This window comes from Opisthorchis viverrini, assembly GCF_000715545.1.
Source record: "Opisthorchis viverrini unplaced genomic scaffold opera_v5_59, whole genome shotgun sequence".
NCBI classification, from domain to species: domain Eukaryota; kingdom Metazoa; phylum Platyhelminthes; class Trematoda; order Opisthorchiida; family Opisthorchiidae; genus Opisthorchis; species Opisthorchis viverrini.
The window spans coordinates 821,515-846,521 of NW_008751715.1; the positions used below are offsets into that span (position 1 = coordinate 821,515).

Sequence of the window (25,007 nt, forward strand, 5' to 3'; positions counted from 1 at the left end):
ATCGTACGAATTGTAATCACAATTATGACAATACGGATGTACAAATGAATCTGAAGGCAGCTGTGGCAAGCCACAGAATGGATGATAGTCTGTTGATCTGGCCACTGCCAAATGTAGATACAATTTGGAAGGTTGACCTGTACAAATACTGCGTAATTCTGAACAGGCAGAGGAAAATAGCAAACAGTCCCAAGTTCGCATATATGTGCAGATTACCAACATATAGATCTAGGAGCCGGTGTTGCGTCAAAGTCAATCATATAGGCATCATTGGATGTGGTTGTGGAAGCGAAGCCTGTGGTAACACTTGACCCGGAAACAATTCAGCACGTGGCCAGCCAGGCTGGGGCTGGCTGACTAGAGGATGGAGAGAAGACAATGGGGCCTTTGAGGGACCACCGTTCATCACCGGTAAGAAAGGAGTAAAACGTTGTGGGCTGGTGGGAAATTCAAAACCACCGCCTCCCTGAAGTTCATTCGGCGAGCAAAATAGAACGGGAGGACAGAAAATAAGTTGCTGCTGTGGCGATGATTGAGGTGTAGTTTGCAGTTGCAATGGCTGGTCGACAGCACCACCAGGAGGATACACGGGTCCCGGACAGGGGATCGTGTTGATCAATGACGTAGTCGTAGGCAAGACATAATCTACATTGGGCCGAGTGGGGTATTGGGGGAGTTCACATAATGGAAGCATGTACTGAGTTTGGGGGTCATGGAATCCGTTGGAAAGGCTAGTACAGACAGCATTCGAAGGGCCCGGGATGAAACTGACAGCGCTGCGAGTAAAATCACCGCCCGCGTGAGATGAAATTAGAGAAGCATTGATCGTATCGGTACAGGGAGAATTGAACATAGTGGGTGACTGGAAAGATGTGCTGAAGAAAGAGGGATTCGGTGCTACAGATGAAGGTGGTTCAGTGGCATGATCCATTGAAATCTGATTTAGTTCAAAGTTTGTGTTTGGGGGAGGAAAAACATCTGGCGGACAAGACATAGGCTGCAACTGAGAACTGAGGAGCATTTGTGATTGCGCAGGCTGAGATAAAACACATGGGTATGTACACGGGATGCTAGAGACTGATGCTTCCAAAAACGGTGGCATGTGTGCAGTGGTAACTGTGGACGAAGGATGATAGGTCTTTTCTAAACAAACAGATTGTGATTCAGCTTGTAAGTTATACGGCATAGTGTAGGAGTTATAGGATGTCTGTCCCATCTGTGGCGCAAACAAATTAGAGCCATCGGGTTGAGCGTAGACTTCGACCTGACGAAAGCAGGTCATGTTGTTCGTAGAAACGGTCGGCAGTTGACCAGGGGTAGATGGACACAATTGAGAAGAATCAACAGATTGGAAGGAGGGCACAGCAGTGCTTAATAGCGCTGGACTTTGTGATAGTGGAACAGGATGATAGTTGTGTAAAACAGCGGCTGGCTGGATGGGAAAATTTGGTGGATTTGATTGTACGGAAGGTGCAAGAGAATATGTGAATCTAGAACACTGTCCATCACCATTGACAGAAACATTTGTTAGTGGTGAAAAAGCTACAGGAGCTTGGTACCGGTTTGATGGACTGAGTGGCAACGTATGAGATGGAGCAGGTTGTATGGTTTTGTTGGAGTTACGTCGGATACGGCGTTTGCTAGACTGTGCAAGGGAGTTAACCGATTTTCGAGGCAGAGAATGTGCTAGATTTACTGAAGACGGATGACTTGAACGAGATGGTGGTGCGGAAGTAGCTACCTGGTAGGAAATTGCTGAACTGTTCGGCGACAAGTAGTGAGTCGACGGGTCATAAGCTGACCCAGAGACCACGCAACTAACAATGCTTGAAGGCAGAGACGGAAAAGTGATGAAGTCTGTGTCTGCAGGTGGTGAGATTCGACGGTGGAATGAAATGTGAGGGTTATCGATTGAAGGAAGAGAAGTACAACCAGACTGGAACGAGGAGGATGAGTTTGATAGCAACTGGTTTGCATCAGGGGAGACAAACTCAGAGGACTCGGAGGACCTGTCTGTCCTTTCATCCAATTGCTGATCTGATTCCGGAGTATAGCTAAGCGGTGTATTCGTTTGCAGCTGAAGGCAACGTTCAGTGGACCCATTGAAATCGTCTCGCACTGAAGCAAGGGTTTTCAAATGACTTGAAGAAGATAGAGGCACGGCGGTTTGGCCGCATAGGGTGCTCTTGTCCTGAAGAGTGAAAAATGGAGAATGTGGTGATGCAATCTGTAGAGTTGGAGATGTTACACCAATAGTTGGGGAGGGTAACGGTGTCTGCCTTTGGACGACAGGACTCTGATAATTTGCCATCTGGTCAGAAGCGTCAGAAGTGAATTTTTGCACAGAAAGTGGGGAAACTTTTGAAGGAAGGCAGCCGGTATTCTGGTCCATCGAGAGACGACGGGGTTGGTGCACCACATACGAAGAGAACTCTGAGGAAAAGGTTTGGGAAGCTGGTAATGACCGTGAGGTACCAATAACGGTAGTTATCTCGAGTGCTGCAGGCAGGTCCACAGTTGGGATATCAAAGTGGTCGAGTTCACGAGGAGAAAATGGATATCGAACTCCAACTGCATATGCAACCAGTGGCTTCTGTGTACATGTTGCGCGAAATACTGTGCTCAGTACTTGAGTAGAGGCCAACGCGACTGTTCGCTCAGCTGACAACTGTAGGTTCTCCCACGTATCGCAGAGTTCTTGAAGAGGTACATTGACAACCGCACGAGGAACAACAGATTGGTTAGCACAGCTCGGTAAATGTTCCTCATCAATAAAAGGTAGCATGGGGAATACAGATTCGGCAATAAGAGATTCCCAGTTCACCTGCACTGCCAATTTAAGCTCACTCTCAGAATGAACACATGAAGGTTCCTCGTCTACGAAAGAATCAGGAGTCGCATTCGATGTTGACTGACTCTGCGGCTCAAGTTGTCCGGGATGATTGTCACTAAGCGGATGGAAATTAATCACGCTATGGGAGCACGACTCTGAGAGGGATATACTGCGATCAGGAGATGGGATTCGCGATCGCGCAGTGCTTAGGTCGCACAAAAGACTGAAACCAGACAGAAGCGAAGGACAACTGTTTTCGCGTTGTGTGAGCATTGGAGAGTCTGGGAACAATGCGTATGGAATATGCGGCTCCGAACAACGGCGAAAGCGAGAGCAATGGTGTAATAATCTGGAGCGGTCATCTTTGAAAGTAAATGCAGTGGTTAAAGTCGTGCTGAATAGATCGCAATCCTCGTCATCTGATAGCAGAGGAGGACTGGGTGTCACCAACCGCATCGCTATCGTCTCTTCACTACTGTGCCTGGTGAAGGCTGGTGAAGGCCAGTGCGGGAGTGTTGCAGAGTCAGAGGAGGATTCAGCTGAACGGCTAGCATCCACTAGTGGTGCGTCAAGTTCCATAGTATCTTCATCACCATCCTGATACATCGGGATGGTTGTCAACGAAGAAGTTTCACTGCAATCAGTCAGTTCCACCTTAGACAGTGTCTTTAACCCTACAGGATAAGAATCTCCGTGTTGAACAGCGATACCTGCGAGTAACGCCCCTGGTAATTCTCTGGAACCACATGAATCCATGGCTGTAGAGAGGGAGAACAATGACAAGAATGAATAGGAATAACGACCAAATGAATGAAGGTGAATGTCAACGACAGAAACTGTTGCGACCACCGAGTATGAAACGGAAAAGTCCTGCTGTGGTCTGTGTAACGAAGTACGAAATGACACAGGGCAACAGGAACAGCGTGGCTTACGATAATCACCATAAACCTTAGGGCAAAGGTGTGCTATTCACCTAACGCTGGTCGTTGGCTTGTTCGCTGAGCTGGGCAATTTGGTTGCAAACGTTTCATCACTAATCGGGGTGACATCATCATTGCGTAGTTGTGCGTAGCGGTGGGTTAGTGGTTGTGCCTAACGCTGCTCTATAGTTCCGGAGATAGCTCAGTGGTTAAGGTGCGAACTTACTGACCAAAAGGTTTGTGGTTCGAACCCAAGCTCTGAATCCGGACTGCTCTAAACTAGACTTGGAAGACTGGCAGTATCCCAACCCTCGTACTTCTTTCGGGTGGCATGGCAGCTAGACACCGGAAGGAAGGTACAACAGGTTGATAGTTATTAGTATATACCCATTCTCCCATCTTAAATTCCTGGTACAAAGCAGCATCTATGGGTGGTTTAACAAAAACAAAGATGTTCAGTGGTGGATCCCAAACAGAGCAGCCAAATGGAGCGTGAAAATAACGATAAACTCACCATCGATAATATCTGTAGTGTACAAAACAGGTGGATGACCAGCGGAATACTCCTCAAGTTGTTTTTTTGCTGGAAGGATTGTTGTGAGAAGTGGAGGTGAAGGGGATCCACTATCTCGTCTGCATTGTGATTGGTAGCTGTTACGTGGAGTGCAAACCATACCCATGGGAACAAGAACTGGGAAATCTTTCGACAAGCCGTCGAGCACAGGAGATGGTAACAGTGGAGGTGAACTTGAAGGCGAGTGAAGTGTCGCTAATGGAAATTCACTGACAACTAGTGCCTCTTGCAATAGGGATGTGGATGCACTACGAGGCTGGCTTTGTGGGTGGCGTGATGGAAAATCCCTCGTGCTAAGGTCCGCAGGCGAAATGGGACAGGATCTAGTGTGAAGTGACACAGGAACGTCAAGCCTGCTCCCGACTGTATTATGCTCTGATATGGTACGTCTGGAGGAACCCAAACGGGGAACATTGATAGACGGCAGCGCACGGAATGCACAGAAACCCGAATAATCTGGTTGAGAATGCGACAACAAGGGGGAGTCGAGATAAGATCGACGTCGACGACGACGACGACCTACATCACGGGATTCATTGGGGAACAATGTCGGTGGTGTTGTGTGGCGACGACGACGATGATTCCAAAGATCGTCAATAAAGTCCTTTGATGATACACCATCCGTCACTAAGTCACCAGTGGCACGTACAGATCTGAATGCTGAATCAAACATGCATTGAGGTGAAGACACTGGATAGGTAGACTCGCACAAGGAAAGGCATGGAGGTACAGCGGAAGACGAAGGGACTTTGGGTGAAGTAGCGCTCAACTTTTGTGTCAGGAATTGATCGTTGATTCCACTGTCCATTCCGCCCAAAAAAGATAGCGTGGGTGGTGGAGGAGTAAGAGGTGGAGGTGACTCAGTACGGGGAGAAGGAGGACCGCAGAATGGGGCATCCAGTAACTGTGGTAAAAGAAATATGCGATTTGGAGGATAACTTCAAGAATCCAAGTTTTTCGGAAGGTTGGCGAGTAGCATGGTGACCTATGGACACTTTCATTACAAATCAAGAACTTGCTTCAACTAACCATGCGACGTAAAATACATTCAAATAAAACCCAGCTAACCCTTGGACAAACGTAATGAGAAAATGTACAACTATATTAGACATAGCAAGTGGATAGCTGCCTGCTTTCGCTACCGTGTTAAGAAATAAGTATTTCACAAACCCTAAGTGATAAAGGCTTGTAGTACATCGCTATTGCTTTTCATCAACCGATGACAGAAGCATATGTATTGCGGTTGAACTCCAGAAGCAGTACGTATGGGAATCGCGCGCAATCCCAGTGGCCGCATCGAGCGTGCCCACAAAAAAAACCGAGCAGTGCACTCGAATAACTGATTGGTGCATGGGGTGGGCACAACGGGCGGCTGGTGCACGTCTTGTCAACCACATCGTCTATCGACTGGGCCAGGAAAACTCACGCTCTGCCAGGCGCGCTAAAGTCAGTGCAATTAGTCCCACCAAATTTGTTGATGATCGAAGGAAATTCAGTTGTTTATTAGTAAAATGTACACCCAGTACGAAGGATGTTCGGTTTTAATGAGCAGCCCATTCTCGACAACGACATCAGAACGACCATTCGTTCATTTAATATGGATTAAAAACTACAAAAGTAGGCAGGTATACATAAGTGGATCAAAATGTGCAAATCACTCCGTAGCTTCATTACAAATAAAAAACCTCAGTTTTGTCACAGGGTAAATCAAAAGTACAACAGATAAAGAATGATGAGAAGAATCCCGAGCTGTTCAAAAACTAACCAAATTTTTTAATGTGGTTGATTTCTACATCCTTTCATTCTTGGTTCAAAAGATCATGAACTGATCTCGCATGCATTCACAAGATTCGCGAATGAAATAAGGTGAGAATCATTCAAACAGAAAAAAGGTGATAGAATTGGTTGACCATTAAATGGATTCTGGAGAAGCAGTATGTCCATTGGATGCCACATTGTGGGTTAGGGTTACGCTCACCACATTACGAAACACTGGCACACTAAAATTGGACCCACACTACAGGTTCTCGTCAATACTATTAACACCCGAAAAGCCTCCTTCCAGAGTAAACAGGTAATCATTTGAGTAAAAACCTGACGGGCCAGTATTTTACTACATATGCCACGTTTATACAGCGTACAAACGTATGTTACATGATTTTTCATTGAAAATTCGAAGAATCAGTTTCTCTCAACCTGAAGTTTTTGGATAACAGCTACGTTGTACGGTGTAAAATGAGCAACAGTCACTGGCTCCTCTGTCTTCAAACAAGTAACCGTTTAGTCATCACCTTCCAGTGGCCTCATTATCTGGAAAGGTATCCTACAATAATTCGAGCCGCTTGGATCTGTGACGGTATCAACGTCCCCACACCACCATGTCGATTGTTAACCTACAGTTCGTCCAGTCATCCGAATCAGGAGGACTCATCCAGACAGTAAAGTGGACATCTTACTCGTCAAAACTTCACTCACATGGCTATTCACACAACTGCGTGAGAAACCAACGATGTGACTATTGAAATGCTCATGAAAGTCCCGTTCTCGGATATGTTTTGAATCAAAAGTCGATTTCGGTGAAAAGTGATATAAGTGTGCCTTAGATGCGGCGTTTTTGGGAAAACGTGCAAAACGACCGATTAGAGTGATCTTTATATCTGTGTGAGCGCAATTCTGGCTGGTAAACTCTTGTAGAGTAGCAGCGCAACTCGAATTCACAAGTTGCACATTCAAGGTGACTGAGGTCGCCCTATACAACATTTTAGATTTCTGTGGAGTAGTATAAACATAACACAGCTGAGGTGACGGTAGATTTCCCCCCAGACAGCAGACTGGCGATGGAGCACACAAGGGATGTATATACTATTAAGTGATGGATGAGTAGTTTAGAATATATGCTAGACAGATGTCACACGTCAGAATGTACCCCCGGACGATCGTCGTGTTACAGAATCCATAGAATGTAAAAGTAGCACAAGAATACTGGTACAGATTCGTGTTTTTCAGGGGCTTCGCATGAGCGCCGATTCGGTATTGGTCTACTTAATCGTTTGAGTGAGCCAACATCCACTTGGCTTTATCCCAGATAATGATTAATCATACAAAATTTTGCACTGAAGCTAGGGAAAGATGACACAGCTAACACGGTCGTTGAAATATCCAGGTTCGTATGACCGACCCGAGTTGCACGACTATGTTGATGCATCCAGCAAAATGCATCGATACAAACGCTGTGACTTTACTATCTCTAACTGATCGATTAGTTTTATTAGTTTTCGAATCGACTGTGTTGACTGATGGTCTGTTAACACCATCACTTGTTGAATACCCGAGGAAACATTATCGGAAACAACTATTGGTTGTTGTTGTGTTCGAAGCTGAGAAGACTTGCCTTATACGGGAAATTGATGGAAACTTACGGGGATTTTTCTGTAATTCACCAACGAAAAAAGAGCAGGCCAGTTGTCCTAGTATTTTAGCCCGGATCCAACTCGACTTGATAACCAATCCATCCATGGTGTATGATTTGCCGGTATACAACTAACTTCGTCATCGTGTGATTTGACCATGGGCTAAACATCTCAAATCCACTTGCCGCGGTATCTCAGATCTTTCATGCCCAAACTTCAATATGGACAGTCCCATGAGGAGACCCCAATAACTCAATAGCTAGCTAACAGGGATATTGCTCACATTCAAAGAGATGCTTGTGTTTATTTTTAACAACCTAGCGCGGGAGTTTTGTTAGGCCACATCTGTTAGGCAACGTACGAAAGGTATATCTCAGACTACCGTAGAGAATGAACCCAAACCACTTGGTGATGAGATGAAAGTATATAGGAACAAAGGACAACAACTGGTCAAAAAATCTCGAAAAGAAAATGGTGAGAAATTAATGGGAAAAGTAAATAAACCAACCTTTTCCGTCAAACGAAGAGGCGAACTGGAATGAGTGGGCCGCAATGGAGACAGCTCACTAGTTTCGGGCAAACTAGAGTTTACCCGAAAGGACAAAGGAGTTGGTTGATCATAACAGGGGAATCGACCCGCCCCGTTTGGAGTGACCGACTGCCCATCGTCATGAATGGTAAGACTTTGGTCTCCGTGATCAGCAGCGTTCTGGTTGGTCGAGTTTGTTGTCTCGCTATTATTCGGTTGACTAAGGCGCAGTCGACGAGAACGAGACTGTGTGGCAGTCGAAATTAAACCAGGTCTACCGGGTGTCGACGGGCCTCCTGAAAAGATTCAAATAGCCAGTAGTAATGCTTAATAAGTTCTCCCGAGAACCAAACAGTCAGAAGTCATCTGCATCAGCATCGACAGCTTGAAATCAATGTTCAACACTGATGCTGCGCTGCCACAAGTATTATAAAGAAAAAGTGGACAGGGAAGAGACTTAGTTCTAGCCTACCACAATCATTCGGAGGCACCTACACTGCCAGATTCCCATACAGGCAACCTCGATAGAAAATGACAAGAACACCATTGGAATAGATTAGCAGCCATATCTTGCAGCGTCTCCAACCAGGTACACTGGAGACCACACGGTTCCTATCCTAGAAGACGAGTAGCACCGACAGCACCCAAACGTCTTGTAATCTCTTTAATACCCCTCTGTCAGGTCAAATGTTGGCCACCTATTTGCTTACGCTACTCCGAACGATGGTCGGTATGTGCAATACATGGCCTAAACAACGCAACTCATGGTGCTGAATCTATTCTACATCCCCCGTTGCATGACCAAACACTCGCTTTCTAATTGCCTCGTTACACATTCACCGACACCAACCCACAAGAGTCACGGTTCCGAGACAACGGCTTCAAACACCTAAAGACGTCTCAGTTCGCCTGAGCGAAGAGGCCAAGTCTCGGAGCCATACAACAAAACAGCCCATTTTGTATCCTGATATACATGTCCCTGGAGATTCAGGGATGTGCCGCTCTGAGCGCCTTAATTGTCTCAAATTAGCAAACGCGATCCAAGCCTTGGAGATTCGTGCACTGAGCTCATCTGTAACACAACAAACAGAACTAATACAACTTCCAAGATACGTAAAACGCTCCACAGCTTCGAGTGCCTCTCCACTGATTGTAAGTGGCGTGCACAGTTAGCAGAATTGAGTTATCTATAGATTGAGCTCGGATGGTGTGAAAATTTGCGTACACTTATATTGGTCACTGGAAGAAACTAGGGCGGATTGACTGGGCTATGAACACGTGAAAGCAAAAGGTTGAAGAGCAGGCTTTGTTGGTGACGTCACCTGACCCGCACAACGTTTGACGGACTTTAATGCTATACACCATAACCTACCGTATATTAGGATTGCAGAGACTCAAACGGCTCATGAGATAAATCGCAACTATATTGATGCGAACTTCCACAGCCTTTCAGGAGAAATCTACGTTAGAAGTTCATCAGGGAGAAGATATGCAGCGAGAAGTAGACGATCACAAGAAAAAGTGTCGCGATAAAAATTATCAACTGGCTACGGCTAACGAGAGCATACGGAGAGAGAGGGCACCACCAGAAAACTATGCCGGATAAACAAAGTGATGCATACCATGCGGGGACGGGGGATCTGGAGGTTTGGGTCCGTTAGGAAAAAATGGTTTCTTGCGACAGGGCGACTGTCCTGAACGTTTCCGAGGTCTTCGATTTTGCCAACGATCGTTAGGTGTGGCAATATCCCCATTACCGGTTACCTGAGGTAAGATCGTAGATGGTGCACCTTTATGTGATTGTTGGGGGGTGCGCGATTCGACCGGTTCAGTAGGTTTTTTGAGCACTGGCTCCATAGTTGCCAAAACTGCATTAGAACGGGTGGCGAGAGAAAGATGACTGTTCGGATTGAGTTCCGGTGTTGAAAGTAAGTGACTCGTCGGGTTCGACAGAGGCGATGTACCCAGTCTCGTCCGTAGGGATAATCGCGCACGTCCAACTGTTGAGGATATTACTGGACTTCCCATAGTTTTTGAAAGTTGAGGTGAGAGTATAGTATTCGCCGCCATTGAGTCACTACGCAATCTCCTTCTTGAACCCATGGATTGCGGTTCTTCAGAGTGAACTGGAACATGAACTTCAGGAGTGGGCTCTGGCGAACTAGTTGGAGATGTGAATCGATTCATGCCTTGGGGTGATTGAGTGGTAGCTGTATTAGAGCTGGAACGAGTAACGCGAGAGCGTGTCCGAGACAAACAGGCATCACCATGAGGTGCGCTCACTTCTGCCGACGTATCGATTTCCTAAAACAACAGTGATACTTTATTAAACAATGCACGAATAGTTGCCACCTAAAATTAGTCGACTTATTTCGAAAAAAACGATAATAAAACGTACTTTGGCGCAAAATTATCTGATATTTAGTGATGGACACACTAGACAAAAACATAGCTGACATTTATCGGTAATGAACGGATCGAAACGACTGGGAGCTATGAAATGTGACAGGAGTGCTAAAGAGTAGTCGGAAGGCTTCACACAAATTAAGCTATATTATTCTGTTTCATTCAGAATAGCTACAAAAAGCATGTAGACCCACGACATTTGCACACCCGAATCAAGTGTTTTGCAAACAATCTTCAAATATATCATCCAAAATAGACGAGACGGTTGGGTAACAGACTGTTTGCTTACGATTAAACAAGATGAAAACGCAGTATGCTTTAAGGGCAATGTCAATAACAGTCCAGTGTATGCATCTTCGGACGCCAGTCTGATAACCTTACAGGGTAAACATTAAAATAGTTCCCATAAAACACGCGCCAGGGATGCATTTTCTGAGCTGACGGTAGAGCAGTCAAGTCCCAAATTCGGAAAATATTTAAAATCAATACAAGTGATTGTAAGTGTCAAAAGATGAGCGAATCCGCAGCAAATCTCATACAGTGATGCACTCTCGTTATATGGTGAGATAGAACGACTGACATCGTGCTATATAAGAAAAACGAGGGCACCATTCATGACTCTCCTAAAATACAGAAGCGTGATAATAGCTATGAAAAGAGTTCCAAAGCAGAGCATAACTAACCTCTAGTTATATACTGATGAATCGCATGAAGACGGGAAGTGAAGGTAGCCGTGAGCGGGTACCAGTGTACGCAATACAAAAGCCATAGGTTGTAACTACGACTCACATATACAGACGAAACACTATTCGTAAGGTCGTTGAAAACTCTTCCAAAGCGGGCTTATGAATAGTGTGCTCTGTCCAAACAACGTACTACAATATTGTTCCAACTGAAAAAGGGGGCCGCCTTGTGTAACACATCTGGTTGATACACCCGCTAGAGCCAAACTTGGATGGAACCGAGTTTACTTCGTGAACGGCCACACTTATTCATATTGTTAGAAACCAGCGACACTAACGCTCTCACTACGACTAGAACTTACAAAGTAAACATCTCTCACACGATCCAGTGATACAAGAAAAAAAACACTGGTTTTAATGTAACGGGATCTGAAAGAAAAGCACGCACAAATACAGCAGGTCGAAATGCACTTAGCTGTCTGTCTTTATAGTTTTTCGTTGGTTTATTTTTGTTGCCGTTCGAAAGAAATATCAGTAACCAATCTCCAAAGTCCGGAGTGTCTACCAAGGTAATGTTCCCACAAATTGGACAGTGGTACCACTCCGAGCAGAACTGCGAACATTGGCTACTGGACTAAGAATATGAGCAGACAGGTCAACGACAAAAAACAGATAAGGAACGACATTGAATGCATAGGAAATGGCCATGACCCGTTGTAACATGGATCGCACTCCACTGTCTACAGACCTAATGACCCTTAGTATGGACAAAAGTATCTGCCGCTTTTCTAATGATGGTTAGGAACAACTCAGTGTATAACTATTCCTCAGAACCTATTTGAGCGTGAGAGCGAAGTACGTGCATTAGCGTACACTCTACAAAACTCATGAAGTCCCGAGGTTGCGCAACTGGAGCGATCGAAGGACTTTTCAGAAGGATTAGCTTTCTGCGGTTTGTGATTGAGGTCACAAGTAATCATTCAAGAAGTTGTCAGGCCTGTTGACAGATGGGGGCGGTAGCAGAAGCAGATATTGTCTCTAAGTTCATAAACTTTTCCTCGATTTACGGATGGGTGATTGGAAATAAACACTAATGGAGCCACTAATCACGTGTTCACGGAAATCGAATAAATTCCCATATTGTCTCTATCTTCTCTACCAGCCATCTAAAATATGTACGTCCGCTTTAGGAAATGGTTTGATAGAACGGACAAAACGTCCGGCTGTAAAAAAAAAACAAATAAATACATACCCTTGGGTGAATCAGCGGAGACCATCGAAGGCAGTCCTCATCGACAGGAATCCAGTATTTCGAACGCGCATCGTATTTTGCCTTCAAGGCGAGCAAGTGGGACTTATCGAAGCGGATGAGTAGCCTAGGAGAAAATGGCACATCGCCAGGTGTTTCCAATAAAAGAGGGCGAAATTATCGAAAAAAAGTTCCCACAAGAGTAAAAAAATCCCAACTGATACTCCTCTTCAAAAGCAGAAGCTAGTATTCAAGAGAATGACTTCAACAGCAGAGCAGAGATCTTAGTGATGTTCTTTGCCATGCAGACCGAGGACTTAAACGGCCGACTGTCGTTTCACATCCCCCCCCCCCAAAAAAAAACACGAACGCATCAGTAAGTCTCGTGACAATAATTCCAAGAAAGCTTTGATGGTAAGAACACATTATTCTAATTCATATTCGTCGTCCACCAGCATCTGCAATGTTTGCTAGGCCGGAATACATTTGGAAGGAACCTCAAGGTCAACGCAAGACACATCATAAGACAGTAAAAAACGATAAAACCACGTGCTTCAGTGGTCTCTACTTCGCGAGATGGAAATGGTGACAATACATGGCATGCTGTCTGCTGTCTAAGGTATCGACTTCTATTGGCAGTTTCACGTTGCGAACAGTCAATATTAACTCCGAAACTCTTACTTTTATTGCCCCTTTTATATGGACATGGAGAAAAACCGTGAATCTGTATCTTTTCAGTGAAGTCATGAGTAGTGTAAACGAAATCAAAATTTTGCTTTGAAATGTACCCACCGCAATGTGTGATTTACACAGTTCACGTACCAAGCAGCTTTCAACATGATATACACTGAGGAAGCCATGTCGCCTAGATCCTGTGACATATCACTGGTCTCCGAAATATTCAACTGACTGGCTAACAGTCGAGCGTTTCACACCGAATTTGTCACCCAGCCATCAGCGAGAACACAGTTTAACACTAAAACAAGAATTTACTTATCTGCAAATCAATTTGGTTTTCATGGGAGACTCAATTGAATCTCTCGTTTATGATGTCCTCCAGCTGAATGTGGTGCACACAAGCCGCCTCATGATTCAGTTCACACGCTATTCGAGATATCGCAGTATATTTCGATTTAAAAAAAATGAACCAATATGAGTTTGCGAAGAAGCGGTTGTTAGGAATTCAGCTGTTCCGACTCTATGCAGAAGTGAAAGTTTGAATGACGTACTTTTCCTTATCGGTAGTTACCTGTAAGACACTCCCCCAAATAGAGGGATTTCCAAGTTTCAATGGCAAAGAGTCTCAGACATTCGAGATGTTGGATCATTTAACGTGGGTGATTTTCCTATCAGAGAATTCGGCCACTGATCCATCCCATTTTTGTAGCGCCACTTTCACTTTTGCGGCCAATTTCACTTACGTCTGGTGGCTCGCATTGCAAGAGTATTCCCATGCTTTCCCTTTTCATAAAGTAATGTAATAAAACTTGAGGTACCTGTAGACCACAGTCGAGGAATGTTGAGAACGGAGGCCAACAACTTTGTGAGTAGTTTCCTTTATGAAAATATACTGCGATATCTCGAATATCGTGCCAACTGAATCATGAGGCGGCTTGTGTGCAGCACATTCAGCTGGAGGACATCATAAACGAGAGATTCAATTGAGTCTCCCATGAAAACCAAATTGATTTGCAGATGAGTGTATTTCTCGAAAACAGTGCAATTTGGGTTCAATTAGATCATACGGTTGACGGAAACTCGGGGACTGCGCCTACCTGATGAGCCCCAAGAAGGGCGAAACCGGTCGTGGGCTGTCCAAGAGTTTTCAGCAACCTTGTGAGTAGTTTCCTTTAAGAATTTACTTAATTCTTTCGCAGACCAAAGATGGATCAGTCCGTGAACAACCCTGTTGCCTGTCAGATGAACAGATCGAATCCATTAAATTGACCTACATGATATGAGAAATATTGTTTGACTGTTTGCTTATGATCATAGTAAAGAGAACTAAGCCCTACTGGCACATTTCAACAGATCCGAACTCAATCAGGATCAGTCGCTGAAAGCTAAGCGGGGCGCGTAGTTTTCAGGCGTCTACAAATTTGCGGACAGCGTTAGAACTGTCTTTTGCAGTGCATCATCATGGCACAGTTAGATAGACACTAATGGTTCACAGAATTGGATCTGAAACTAACAGACGATTTCAAGAAAGCTTGGTTAACAGTCGGTAGATTTGTCGTCGTTCCCCTTATGATACCTTTCAGATATCTCCATTCCATGGTACTCACCCTTTAAATGTACCAACATGAGCTGACGTGTAAAAGAGCAACAAGGCGCAAACGTCCTGGAAAAGTTTCGTAAACCATCCGGTGGCACGAACGCTTAAAGTAAAACAACCGCACTCTATGTGATTATTAAGTAGGTGCCAGAACAGTGCCATGTGACGGAAGAGTCAGGTAGGGCAGAAATTTTCACTACTTCTATCTACTTTCAGCCAGCATTTTCCAGTTGTCTCACCCGCCACAATGTGTTCAAAAAATTTCGTCACTTCTCTTACTGACTCTTGACATCAAAGTTGATGTCAGTTGACTCAAAATTGCGGGTGAACATCACTGACAGTGTTACATAAAATCCTCGCCGTTTGGCGCAGACTACAGCGTGCGTGCAAACGGTTATTAGCCCACAGAATTCCAGTCGAACGATTCAAGCAACAGATAATGAACACAGGCATGTGTGACTGCTATGGTAAGCACAACTGCCGCTCTCCAAAAGTTTACTTAGGTGTGTGAGTTGTGGGCAGAAGACGAGTGTTCAGTTAAAAAAAAACAGTCTTGATCAATTAGGGACCTGAATTCAGTTTGGTTTTGTTAATCTGGTTTCGAGTTATTCGTCGAACAGATGAACAGCTGTTTGTTACTATGGCATCGATTGAGCCGGCAATATCCAACTTGACCGGTGCGCTTTGCCTGCAGTTGAGGTGCACACGCTTGCGTACCGCGTCCAGATGTGCGAGGCACTAACAACGATGCATGCAGCCGTCAGGTTAAAGGTCATCAAGGGGTCATTCACACAACCAAAGGTCAACAAGCTAATGGTGAAAACAAGAACAGTAACCCAGATTTTTCGACATAGTAAATGGAGTGACTTGAACGAACATCATCACCATCACCAAAGACAGCAACAGTGTTGACAATGATGCTCCACTGACGTACATCCATAAGGTTAGCCTAAGTATATTTAAAAATCAAGTGAAAAGAGAAAGAGTGGTCGAGGGAGGGGACCTAATGCCGGCCTATGTCAAGCATTCCGAAGTGCCTACACCTCCAAGCGCTCAATCAGATAATTTGACAGCACGAACACCAGTGACATCAATTAGCCACCATTTCTTGACCGAACAGTCGGAAAAGGGATGAGTGCAGGCGAATAAAATAAAATTCATTGAAGCTTGGTCTGCCGATCAGCTTTGTGTTCACATTATCTTGGGTTCTACCGAAAACACGCGCGAGCTGCGCACAACAAAAGCCTTTGGACGAATACTCAGAAGGCAGATAGATATTCCGGAAAAGCTGCCCCACTCAAAAGTCATCCAGAGTTAAGGCGGTGGTTCTTTGAACATCTATCACATCCATTCAAAACGTCATAACTAGTAAGGAAATGCTTCAATTGCACAATACAGAATATCAACTGAAAATCCAACGTCGATGTCATCTAAAGGTTTAATAGTATCAACAACAAAATACTGCAATAATTTGGGGGGGGGGTGAGGGAGATTCGTGATGAGGGTACTAAGAGCTAAGGTAAATTAAGCAGACTGAGGAAAGACCGCCTGAGATATCAGAACGATAGTTCCGACGTTCGTGAGGAACAGCGGGGTCTGCACATTTACAAAGTAAGTGTAGCTGATGTTGGTGTCCAGCTACGTGGATAGCAAAGGAACGTACCACAGCAAGGTGATGACGAAACTCGCAAAGAGACCGCCGTGCTTTTAACGGAATATGATGAGTGCATAATGTGGATGAAACTGCAATATAATATTCCTGATTACCCCGTAAGGGAGCTTGGAGTAGTATTAGTAGTATAGTGGCAGACATTGAACGATGTGCACCGCAGTCAGTATAATTACGCAGACTCAATCTTGTAACATTCCCGAAAGTAGTACGAAAAATGATAGCAAATTGTTCACCACACCTCCTCTACTTAAACGGTTCATGAAGATAGGAAAACGGACTTGCCTTGCGTACATACTTTTCACTTAATCAGCTAGCATGACTACTCAAAACTGAGGCAACCGGCGAGAAACAACAGAAAAACCATGACGACGAAAAACTGAAAAGCTTTCTCAGAACACTATACTTCAAGATTACGTTGCTCGGTATTCGGGGTGTACTGCTGTGGTGCTCGTCAGAGAAGAAGGTCTACTCATATGTTTAATCACCACAAATAGTGACACCCCAATACTGGATACCGGCGCTTAACCTCCATACAACTACAAAGGGAAATGTACTAGTAACGTGTAGAACGGAGGCGTGCGAAACCAGCACCCGTTGAAACTCGGACATACAATACGTGAAGGTGATCACGCAAGATAACTGACAAGATCGGCGTCTAATGCGTGATCCTGTTCCACGTGAAAGTTATTTAATACAAGGCTTCTGTGCAGTGGGCCGAGTTGCCCGCGTAGTCGCCACGAAGCAGCAGCCCTAAGAGGTCCCACTTGTGGCGCACCTCACAATCAGAGTACTTTCAAAGATCCAGTGGACAATTCACCATCAGGTTAAACAGAAATAAAGAATACTTTGTCTGACAGATCTTGACAAGCCAGTGCTCCGCACCCAGAAATGGTGTCAGCAAGCGAAAGATCAATGCAGAGGGAGGGGAGGATAAGCATACGTGTTGAAAAGCAGATCAGAAAAGGACATCAAAAAGAAGGCGAAGCTCACCTCTTATCAGCACCCAGCTGAATTGATGTGGCCAATTGTTCGATAGTTTCACCCACATCATGCGGATCGATACCAGTAGCTGTGCTTATTTGATGGATAGTCGACACACACTCGTGAAAATCAATGGTATCATCTCCATTTGGATATTTATTCAAAGAATCCAAAATGAACGGCAGCACTTTTGAACGCCAATACGATTCGTAGGAAAGTCTACCCAATTCAGAAAGTGGCTTCTCTGGGGACCCTGGTTGATCCTCAATACGCGAAAGAAGAAAGCCTGGGGGTTGGAGGAAAACGACAAAGTAATATAGACCAAAAAGTACATCAACAACGAGTGGTTCCGGGAGAATGGACCCACGCCGTAGACCCGTAAGCATAAACCTATCCGTCCAACTGTAGCACCCTTTCAATACCTAACTGCCATGCCACCCGTACGTAGAGTACAATGTTACCCATTCGTTTTGCAACAAATCCATTGAAGAATGTTAGCTAGTATTCAGTCAAGTCTCTCGTTAAAGCCAAAAAGGTGTACAAATGATTGAACTCCATGGATTTTGTGCAATTTAGTTCAAGTCAAACAGTAGGTTGACGGAAAATAAGGGACTGTGTTTACGTGATGGGTCCAGATAGGAAGGATGAAACTGGTGACGGATTGTCTGAAACTTTCCACTGAGAGTCTAAATTCGAGAAAACCCAATGGTATATTTATCACTAGATGGATCGGGCCATTTAGAAAAGGGCTTGGATGCAATACACAGTAGTCACTCACTTCGTTCGCCTTATCTTAGGACCTTCTTCGAAAAAAGGATCGCTCTGTTTAGGTCCTGTAACTTGGTTGATTCAATACCAACCCCATCCCACCGCCCAAGGAGAACGGGAAAAGTGTGGCAATTTTGACCCTACTCCCTAGCAGGGAACACCTTCTTTGAGAAGTCAGAAAACATAACCAGTATTTGGCACAGCTTTGTTTAGCTAGGATGTCTAGGAGCCATGTTTAGCTTTACTGGTTATCCGCGATGCGCATTCATACGAAACGTGTCAGTATAAAGAAGTGGTACCACCATTCGCGTGTAATAATTGCAAGATACACTTAGGTTAGCTAATCTAGTTTTTCTAGTTAACTGCACCAACAATTCGATCGCTCGATGAAAGCCCAGTTGCAAGATTTAAGGTCCTTCTGAATGACCTGCGACCTTACGCGATCAGGCGATGAGACATAGAGTGTACATGTTCCACAAAGCTAAGCGAAGATTGAACAAGACCGACCGTTAACCATCCTCGCTGTAGGAGTTGCAATAGCACCAGGAAACAAAGAAGTTACGGGACTTTTCATCTGCTATCCCCTGAAGACACATTTATAAACCGTGTGCATTCCACGGCTCACACGCTTGAATCCCGGTAGTAAGCGTAAAGCGTATTACTTTACTCCTGAATGCCGCTCCGAACTGCAGCATATTATACAAGTTTAATCAGTCCCATAAAAGCTTCTTTCAGACGAACCCTACTTGTCACATTTCGGAAAAAACTGACGACTCCACTTTCAATCCGGCAATCGAGTAGGCTCTCCGGTTATCTAGGCAAGGAAGAATCACCTAGTTTTGCATCTTGACTGTGCATTTCACCGACTCACCGAGGTAGAAACTAGGTCATATAAACCAGCTGGCATTGGGATATTAAGAAATTTAGGCTTGCCACTTTACTGCATATGATTTTTGCGTGGTGAAGAAAGTTGTTGACCAATCGAACAGCACAAAGGAAGATAAACCTATGAATGACAAGCAACGGCCAGTCGATTTCAAGAACTCGAGAAAAGCCATACAGTGTCTGTATCAGGTGATGAACCTTCGAGAAAAAAATGAGCAATTCGATACCTAATAGCACACTAACGATGGTGCCCACCGTATGAGAATTGAACTTTAAACAAATAGTGTGACGGAAACTACAAAGAGACGGCAGACTCCTTATGAAATTAAATAGTTGACTTGAGGCCCATCTAGTGACCACATAGGATAGATATTTGATACAGACCTGGACCGCTTCCCACGGGTGACCTCTGAATTCCCCAATATGACATATTACTTTCGGTGGTCAAGGACTGTGAAAAGACTAATCAGGTGTGTACAGATTATGTACCACTTCTGATTTTGGGCAAGTCACACAAACTCCGAGCCTACAAAACAAAGCCCAGTGCTTGACACACGTTCTGCGGATAGTCCAGGCCAGACTAGTGACCCAGTGGATGCGTTGACATACGAAATGGATTGGAAGGAACCAGGTAACCAGACAGGCTCTGTGTCCCAGGATCAAATCATCAGTTCTTGGGCCCACGCCAAAAGTGGACTAGACTAGAAGGATTAATGGTTCAGTGGCAACGGATGCATCTTTTTGATGAAGGACCTGAGAAGGACAGCTAAGTACCCAGCAAAATAGCCCGGATACAGGAATATTAGTGAGTGTGAATAAGAGCATACTTACAAACCAGCAGAATAGAAATAATAAAGTACTTATAGTACTTTAGTCGGATCTAGGGAGGTTCACAACACTGGACTGGCAACAGCTGCAATCGAAGGAACGCCAGATTCACCTAACTCATATTCCACAGACTTATGATGAAATCCCCCGTTGACTGAGGCATGAGGGATACTCGTCAAAAAAGTGAAGGTTAGGTCCTTGAGCTTTTAAGAGGTGGTGGGGTTTGCCAAGAGTGCATGGCGCAACAGTTAATTTAGTAGAACACTCGTATTATGTTCGACAATTCAAAGACTCCAGTCGTGCTCCTTAAAAGAAAGGGGTTTCAAAGGTTTGCCGGAACGCAACCAGCTGGACACAAGTGGACAAAAAAATGACCAATGCTTCCACGAAAGAAGATCGCCAAATCGAATTGAGTGACTGACTAATAAAATTGATTTCTCGCCCCCAACTCACTGAAATCAATCAGAAACCGTCCATAGGCGGCTTTCTGGTACGGGGGTAAGACCATGATGCAACTCAGGTTGTACTTCTGCGCAGACCGTTTTTCCTTTGAAAAGTAGCCGACCAGCTGGAAACAACCCGCTTCACGTAGAGCAACAACGTAGAATAAAAATGGTTCGACATCGTAGTAAAGAGTTTTATGGTCGAGGAACAGTTTGGCCAACAAACACAACTGCTGACAGTAAAGCCGCGAGGTGTAACCGTCCACTTCGAATACGGACACATTGCCGCAACGATAGATCTCATTGCCGGGAGGGAAGCTGTAGGGACATTTTTCCTGGATGGAAGAGATAAACCACAAACAGGAATTCGACTCAGTCGACTGCTGGTACGGAGTGGTGGTACTGTGCAAATGAATACGAAAACCACTAATAGTGTTGTAAAAATAACACTATATAATTGTCAGTGATATGCAAAGCGTTGGAAGCAGCCCTTTGGAGGACGGAGACGAGTTAAAAAGACTTCCTTGAAAAAAAACTTATGGATAGTAGAAAACCTCATCAATCGTAGCGAAGTGGTGGACACGGACATGTGAATCCAGACTGAGTCATTCTTATAACACTTTTGTTGCTGGAATGCTTGCTGCTAGGTCATAGCCGATAAAGTGGAATCACTTGGGGAAATGATAGACACAAGATAGTCTAGAAAAACAATACGATGGATGGGAAGATCGATTTTCATAAACTAAAGAATTTTGTTCCTGGAAAGTTAATTGATCAGTTGAATTGGAAGGGCTCAGGGAGTGCTAGAGTAAGATTCACTTCTGGCAATGTTGTAGAATATAGGTAGCTCGGGTGCGCGGCTTGGTTGTTGGTCTGTTCACCGAGCTTGGTAGTTGGATTGCAAACGTTTCATCACGAATCGAGGTGACACCGTCAGCGCGCACTGACGAGTTGTTTCATAACGGTCCTATCATTGAGACTGCAGTCATACGTCTTTCTGTTGACACCACAAGGTGTGGGGAATGGGTTTAACCGACATTCACAGCGGTCAACTGTTTCACCCAACAGAAAGACCAGGAACATCAAACGTTACGTAAAAATTCTTGGCTTCATTTCTTATCTATACTTAGTTGTAGTGCAAACGGTTGGCTGGGAAGTTTTCTCAGGATGAAACTACTTATCTCGATGGTTCCGAACAACTTCATACAGGCAACAGCAAGGTGGAGCCAAAAACTAACTAGGGATCGATGAGTTTTCAGCAACCTCGTGAGTAGTTCCCTTTATCATTCAGCCATATTTTTGTCGTAGGAAAGGATACAAAAGCTTGTAACCAGCGGTAACCAATCGATAAGAATAAATGGCATGAATGCGAGGAGTGGGTGAGTAAAAGGAAGAAGACTCGGCGACTATGGTAACCGTAATAAGTGTAAATATGGAAGTGGTGGTGGTTATTATTCAAAACGGCGTCATGAGAACGACCCCATTCTGTGACACTGTCGCTGTTTCATGAGCGGACAGCAGTAGCTGTGACACGTGAGCACCTCTGTGGCCATTGAAAACAGCAAGTCACGAGACCTAGATGGACTGGCAAAACGGATGCCACCACTTCCACCAAATCGCATGAAAACTGCTACTGTTGTTCACACGGCTTTCTCTCTCTCAAGGGATGGAAATTGGACTTCAGCGAAATAACAACGGAGGTGCAGTTAAACAACCACTTCGATCGATTACGGATAATCAACAAGAAGATTTACTTCTGTGGTGAACACATGTATTCGTCCACAAAGTAGGTTTCCTGTGGGAGTGTGTGCACGCGCACAGTACCTACATGTCGACAAGGAGAACCAGAATACATGCAATGGTCACTCAAATACCAAATTAAATCAGGTGAGTGTCCGACTACATGACTTACTCGAACAGTAACCAGTGGGCAAATCAAGCACGGCAAGTGGTTCAAAGCGACAAGAAATGTGGGCAATGAGTAGTTGGAACGGACGCGCTCGTCCGCAAGGGCATGAAATGAACGAAAATGGATGCAAATATGGAATACTCACGATATGCCTCAAGTAGACTTTCCGCGTCTTGGAGTATTTGAGACAAAATTCACATATATAGAGGAGATTCAACCTGTAAATGGAAGGATTAGGATCGAAACGTAATCGAACAGATAAGCAACGAGTTATGATTCGACGAATGGACATAAAAATTGAGGGGTTCAACAACCCGCATAATGTGGAGCTGGATTCACCACAGCACGGTGGTTCACCCAAGACTTCTCTAGGAAGTCCAACCTGCAGAAGTCACAACAACGATCCATGACAGTAACTACCGGGCATCGGATACCTCAGAGAAGCTACAACTAATCCTGTCAGTAATGCCGTTAGCTGTGGTCCCTCTTTGGGGAATTACTACAGCTGAACCTGAAGAAGAACAGACAGCATCCTCATGAATCGCAGTAGAAACCCACTAGTGAGCGCTTAAGAGAGTAACTAAAAGCGATTTCACCCCAATGGTGGAGCTACGGTTTTTCCGAGGCTAAGCCGTTTGTGAACTATAGGTCGTGAGTCCATTTTTCGAGGAAGTTCTGGTAACCGATTTCCCTAAAGCTGGCTTCCGCCATACGTGTTGACGTGTGTGTGTGTGACGTGAACGATCAAAATTGTTCGCTTTCGAAGGATTCACCGTAGAGGAGTTTTAGTTTGAATGGGCGATCCACAAATCATCTCTCACAAAACTGTGTGTGCTGCCTTGGAGAGTCACTTATCGTGGGAAATGTTTTGTTTTCTCGACAGAACATAATAGTTGCAAGGCTACTCATAGTTGTTCAACAACCCACCAAAGGTCTCACTTTTCTTGGGGATCATCTGTTAGGTGTACTCCGGGGATTTCCGTTAACTTTATGCTCTACTTGAACGCCAAACTGTAGGCAATGGACGAAATCTTATCACTTAAGTGTGGACAAGAGTGTCGAAAGAATCCCTCATTTACGTTATTCTTCAAATAAATGTGATCCACAAAGGCCAGCCCATATTCCGTTTGGCACAATATTCGAGATATCGCAGTATACTTTCTTGAGGTAACACTACTCATACAGGTGCTGAGAACTCTTCGACATCCCACTCGCAGCTTTGACCTTTTTGAGGTTCAACAGGTAGACATAGTCCGCGAGTTTCCTTCAACTATATGCCCGAACTCTGTCATAACACCTACCACTTTCAGCCACCCAGTACAATACACGGTGACTCATACTCTGGAAAACCAGTTTTGGTGATGAACACGTGATAGAGGGTAACCGAATACACCCAGTATGAGTGAATAACGAACATGTGGAGAGGACTATTTTCACCCAATTATCTATTCTGTGTACGTACATGCGAAAAAAATACGCATAATGCACAGCACATTTAGCCTACTGACAAACTCCAGGGCAGTAGGCAGTGGTATTACAACCAGGAGCAGCTGTGTCCACGGAACACAGCAGGAGTTTCATCGGATTAAACTGTCACAAAATTTTATTTAAACGTGCTGCTATTCTAGTTCGTCACAGCTGTGGGTCACTGATAGTACGCGGAACAAAGGGCATTTATAGGAAACAAAATGTTGAGAATGAGTAGGAACAAATATGCAACAGTATCGTTTGGCTACCTGGGTTCATTATACCAGCAAATACTACCAGATTTGACGGGATGCATTCACAAAGGATGATTCGCACTGGCAAACTAGTGAGATGACCGGGCGTTCTGAATATACGTGAATGGTCCACATTTTGCGAGGTAGGAGCACCAGCAGTATCTTGACTTACACAGCCCATTAGCTAGTCACTTCTGTGGTTTCTGTCAACACAGAGTATCCGACTAAGCCCAGGACAAAGCCGTCAGAAAACAGAACATAAATGGAAAGACTTGCTATAATTGCCTAGTCAATCATGCGAGTTCGGAAACAACTGTGTCAAAGACCCCAGATGAACGGCTTCAAACGGACCCAGGTTCAAACTGCACGAAAGTGAAATCCTTCCGCGAGAAGCTGTTAGTGTGAGAATGAATATTCGTCGATCTGGATGGAGGAGCGGAGCGATACGCCCGAAATTTAGCCTTATGGAACATGCCGTGAAATTTCAATCCCACAGCTTGTTCGATACCGAATCCCTTGTTAACACCTATTACTATTTATGCTAGGCGAAGTAGGGACCATGGCGCTACCTGACCGGCAAGACTTCGCAGGCCAGTCATCGACTGGCACAATCACTGAGGCGTCAGACAAAACAGCGTGAGCGTTTGTCCGTTCAAAATAGCGTCCAGTGTTTGCCAAAGACAACAAACTCAAGCGCCGGGTTTCTACACTTGATTTCTCTTTAATTCCTTCCGACTCGTGAACTTGCCGATGAATCGGTTCGAGTTATTGGTGTAAATTAATGGTTCCACCATAAATGACGGACCGCTTGGCTGACAATAATCGCACTTCAGAGCGGTCAACTGTCTCATATTAGTGTTGCTAGGCTGCCATACGTTCTGGGGACTTAGGCTTAGTTAGATAACCAGAACTGCGCGTGTG

At 44.7% G+C, this 25,007-nt stretch overlaps 1 protein-coding gene across 1 annotated transcript in view; it reads right to left on the bottom strand.

Moving 5' to 3' along the window:
* T265_03882 (hypothetical protein) overlaps positions 1-25,007 on the bottom strand; it is a gene marked incomplete at both ends in the record, with an annotated part of 40,525 nt that continues 15,518 nt past the window's right edge. The window contains 8 exons of the mRNA XM_009168474.1: positions 1-3,591; positions 4,268-5,231; positions 8,246-8,562; positions 9,889-10,570; positions 12,608-12,731; positions 17,542-17,818; positions 20,467-20,839; positions 22,511-22,583. Of these exons, the coding sequence (XP_009166738.1) occupies positions 257-3,591; positions 4,268-5,231; positions 8,246-8,562; positions 9,889-10,570; positions 12,608-12,731; positions 17,542-17,818; positions 20,467-20,839; positions 22,511-22,583 (6,145 nt within the window). The remainder of the gene's footprint in view (positions 3,592-4,267; positions 5,232-8,245; positions 8,563-9,888; positions 10,571-12,607; positions 12,732-17,541; positions 17,819-20,466; positions 20,840-22,510; positions 22,584-25,007) is intronic.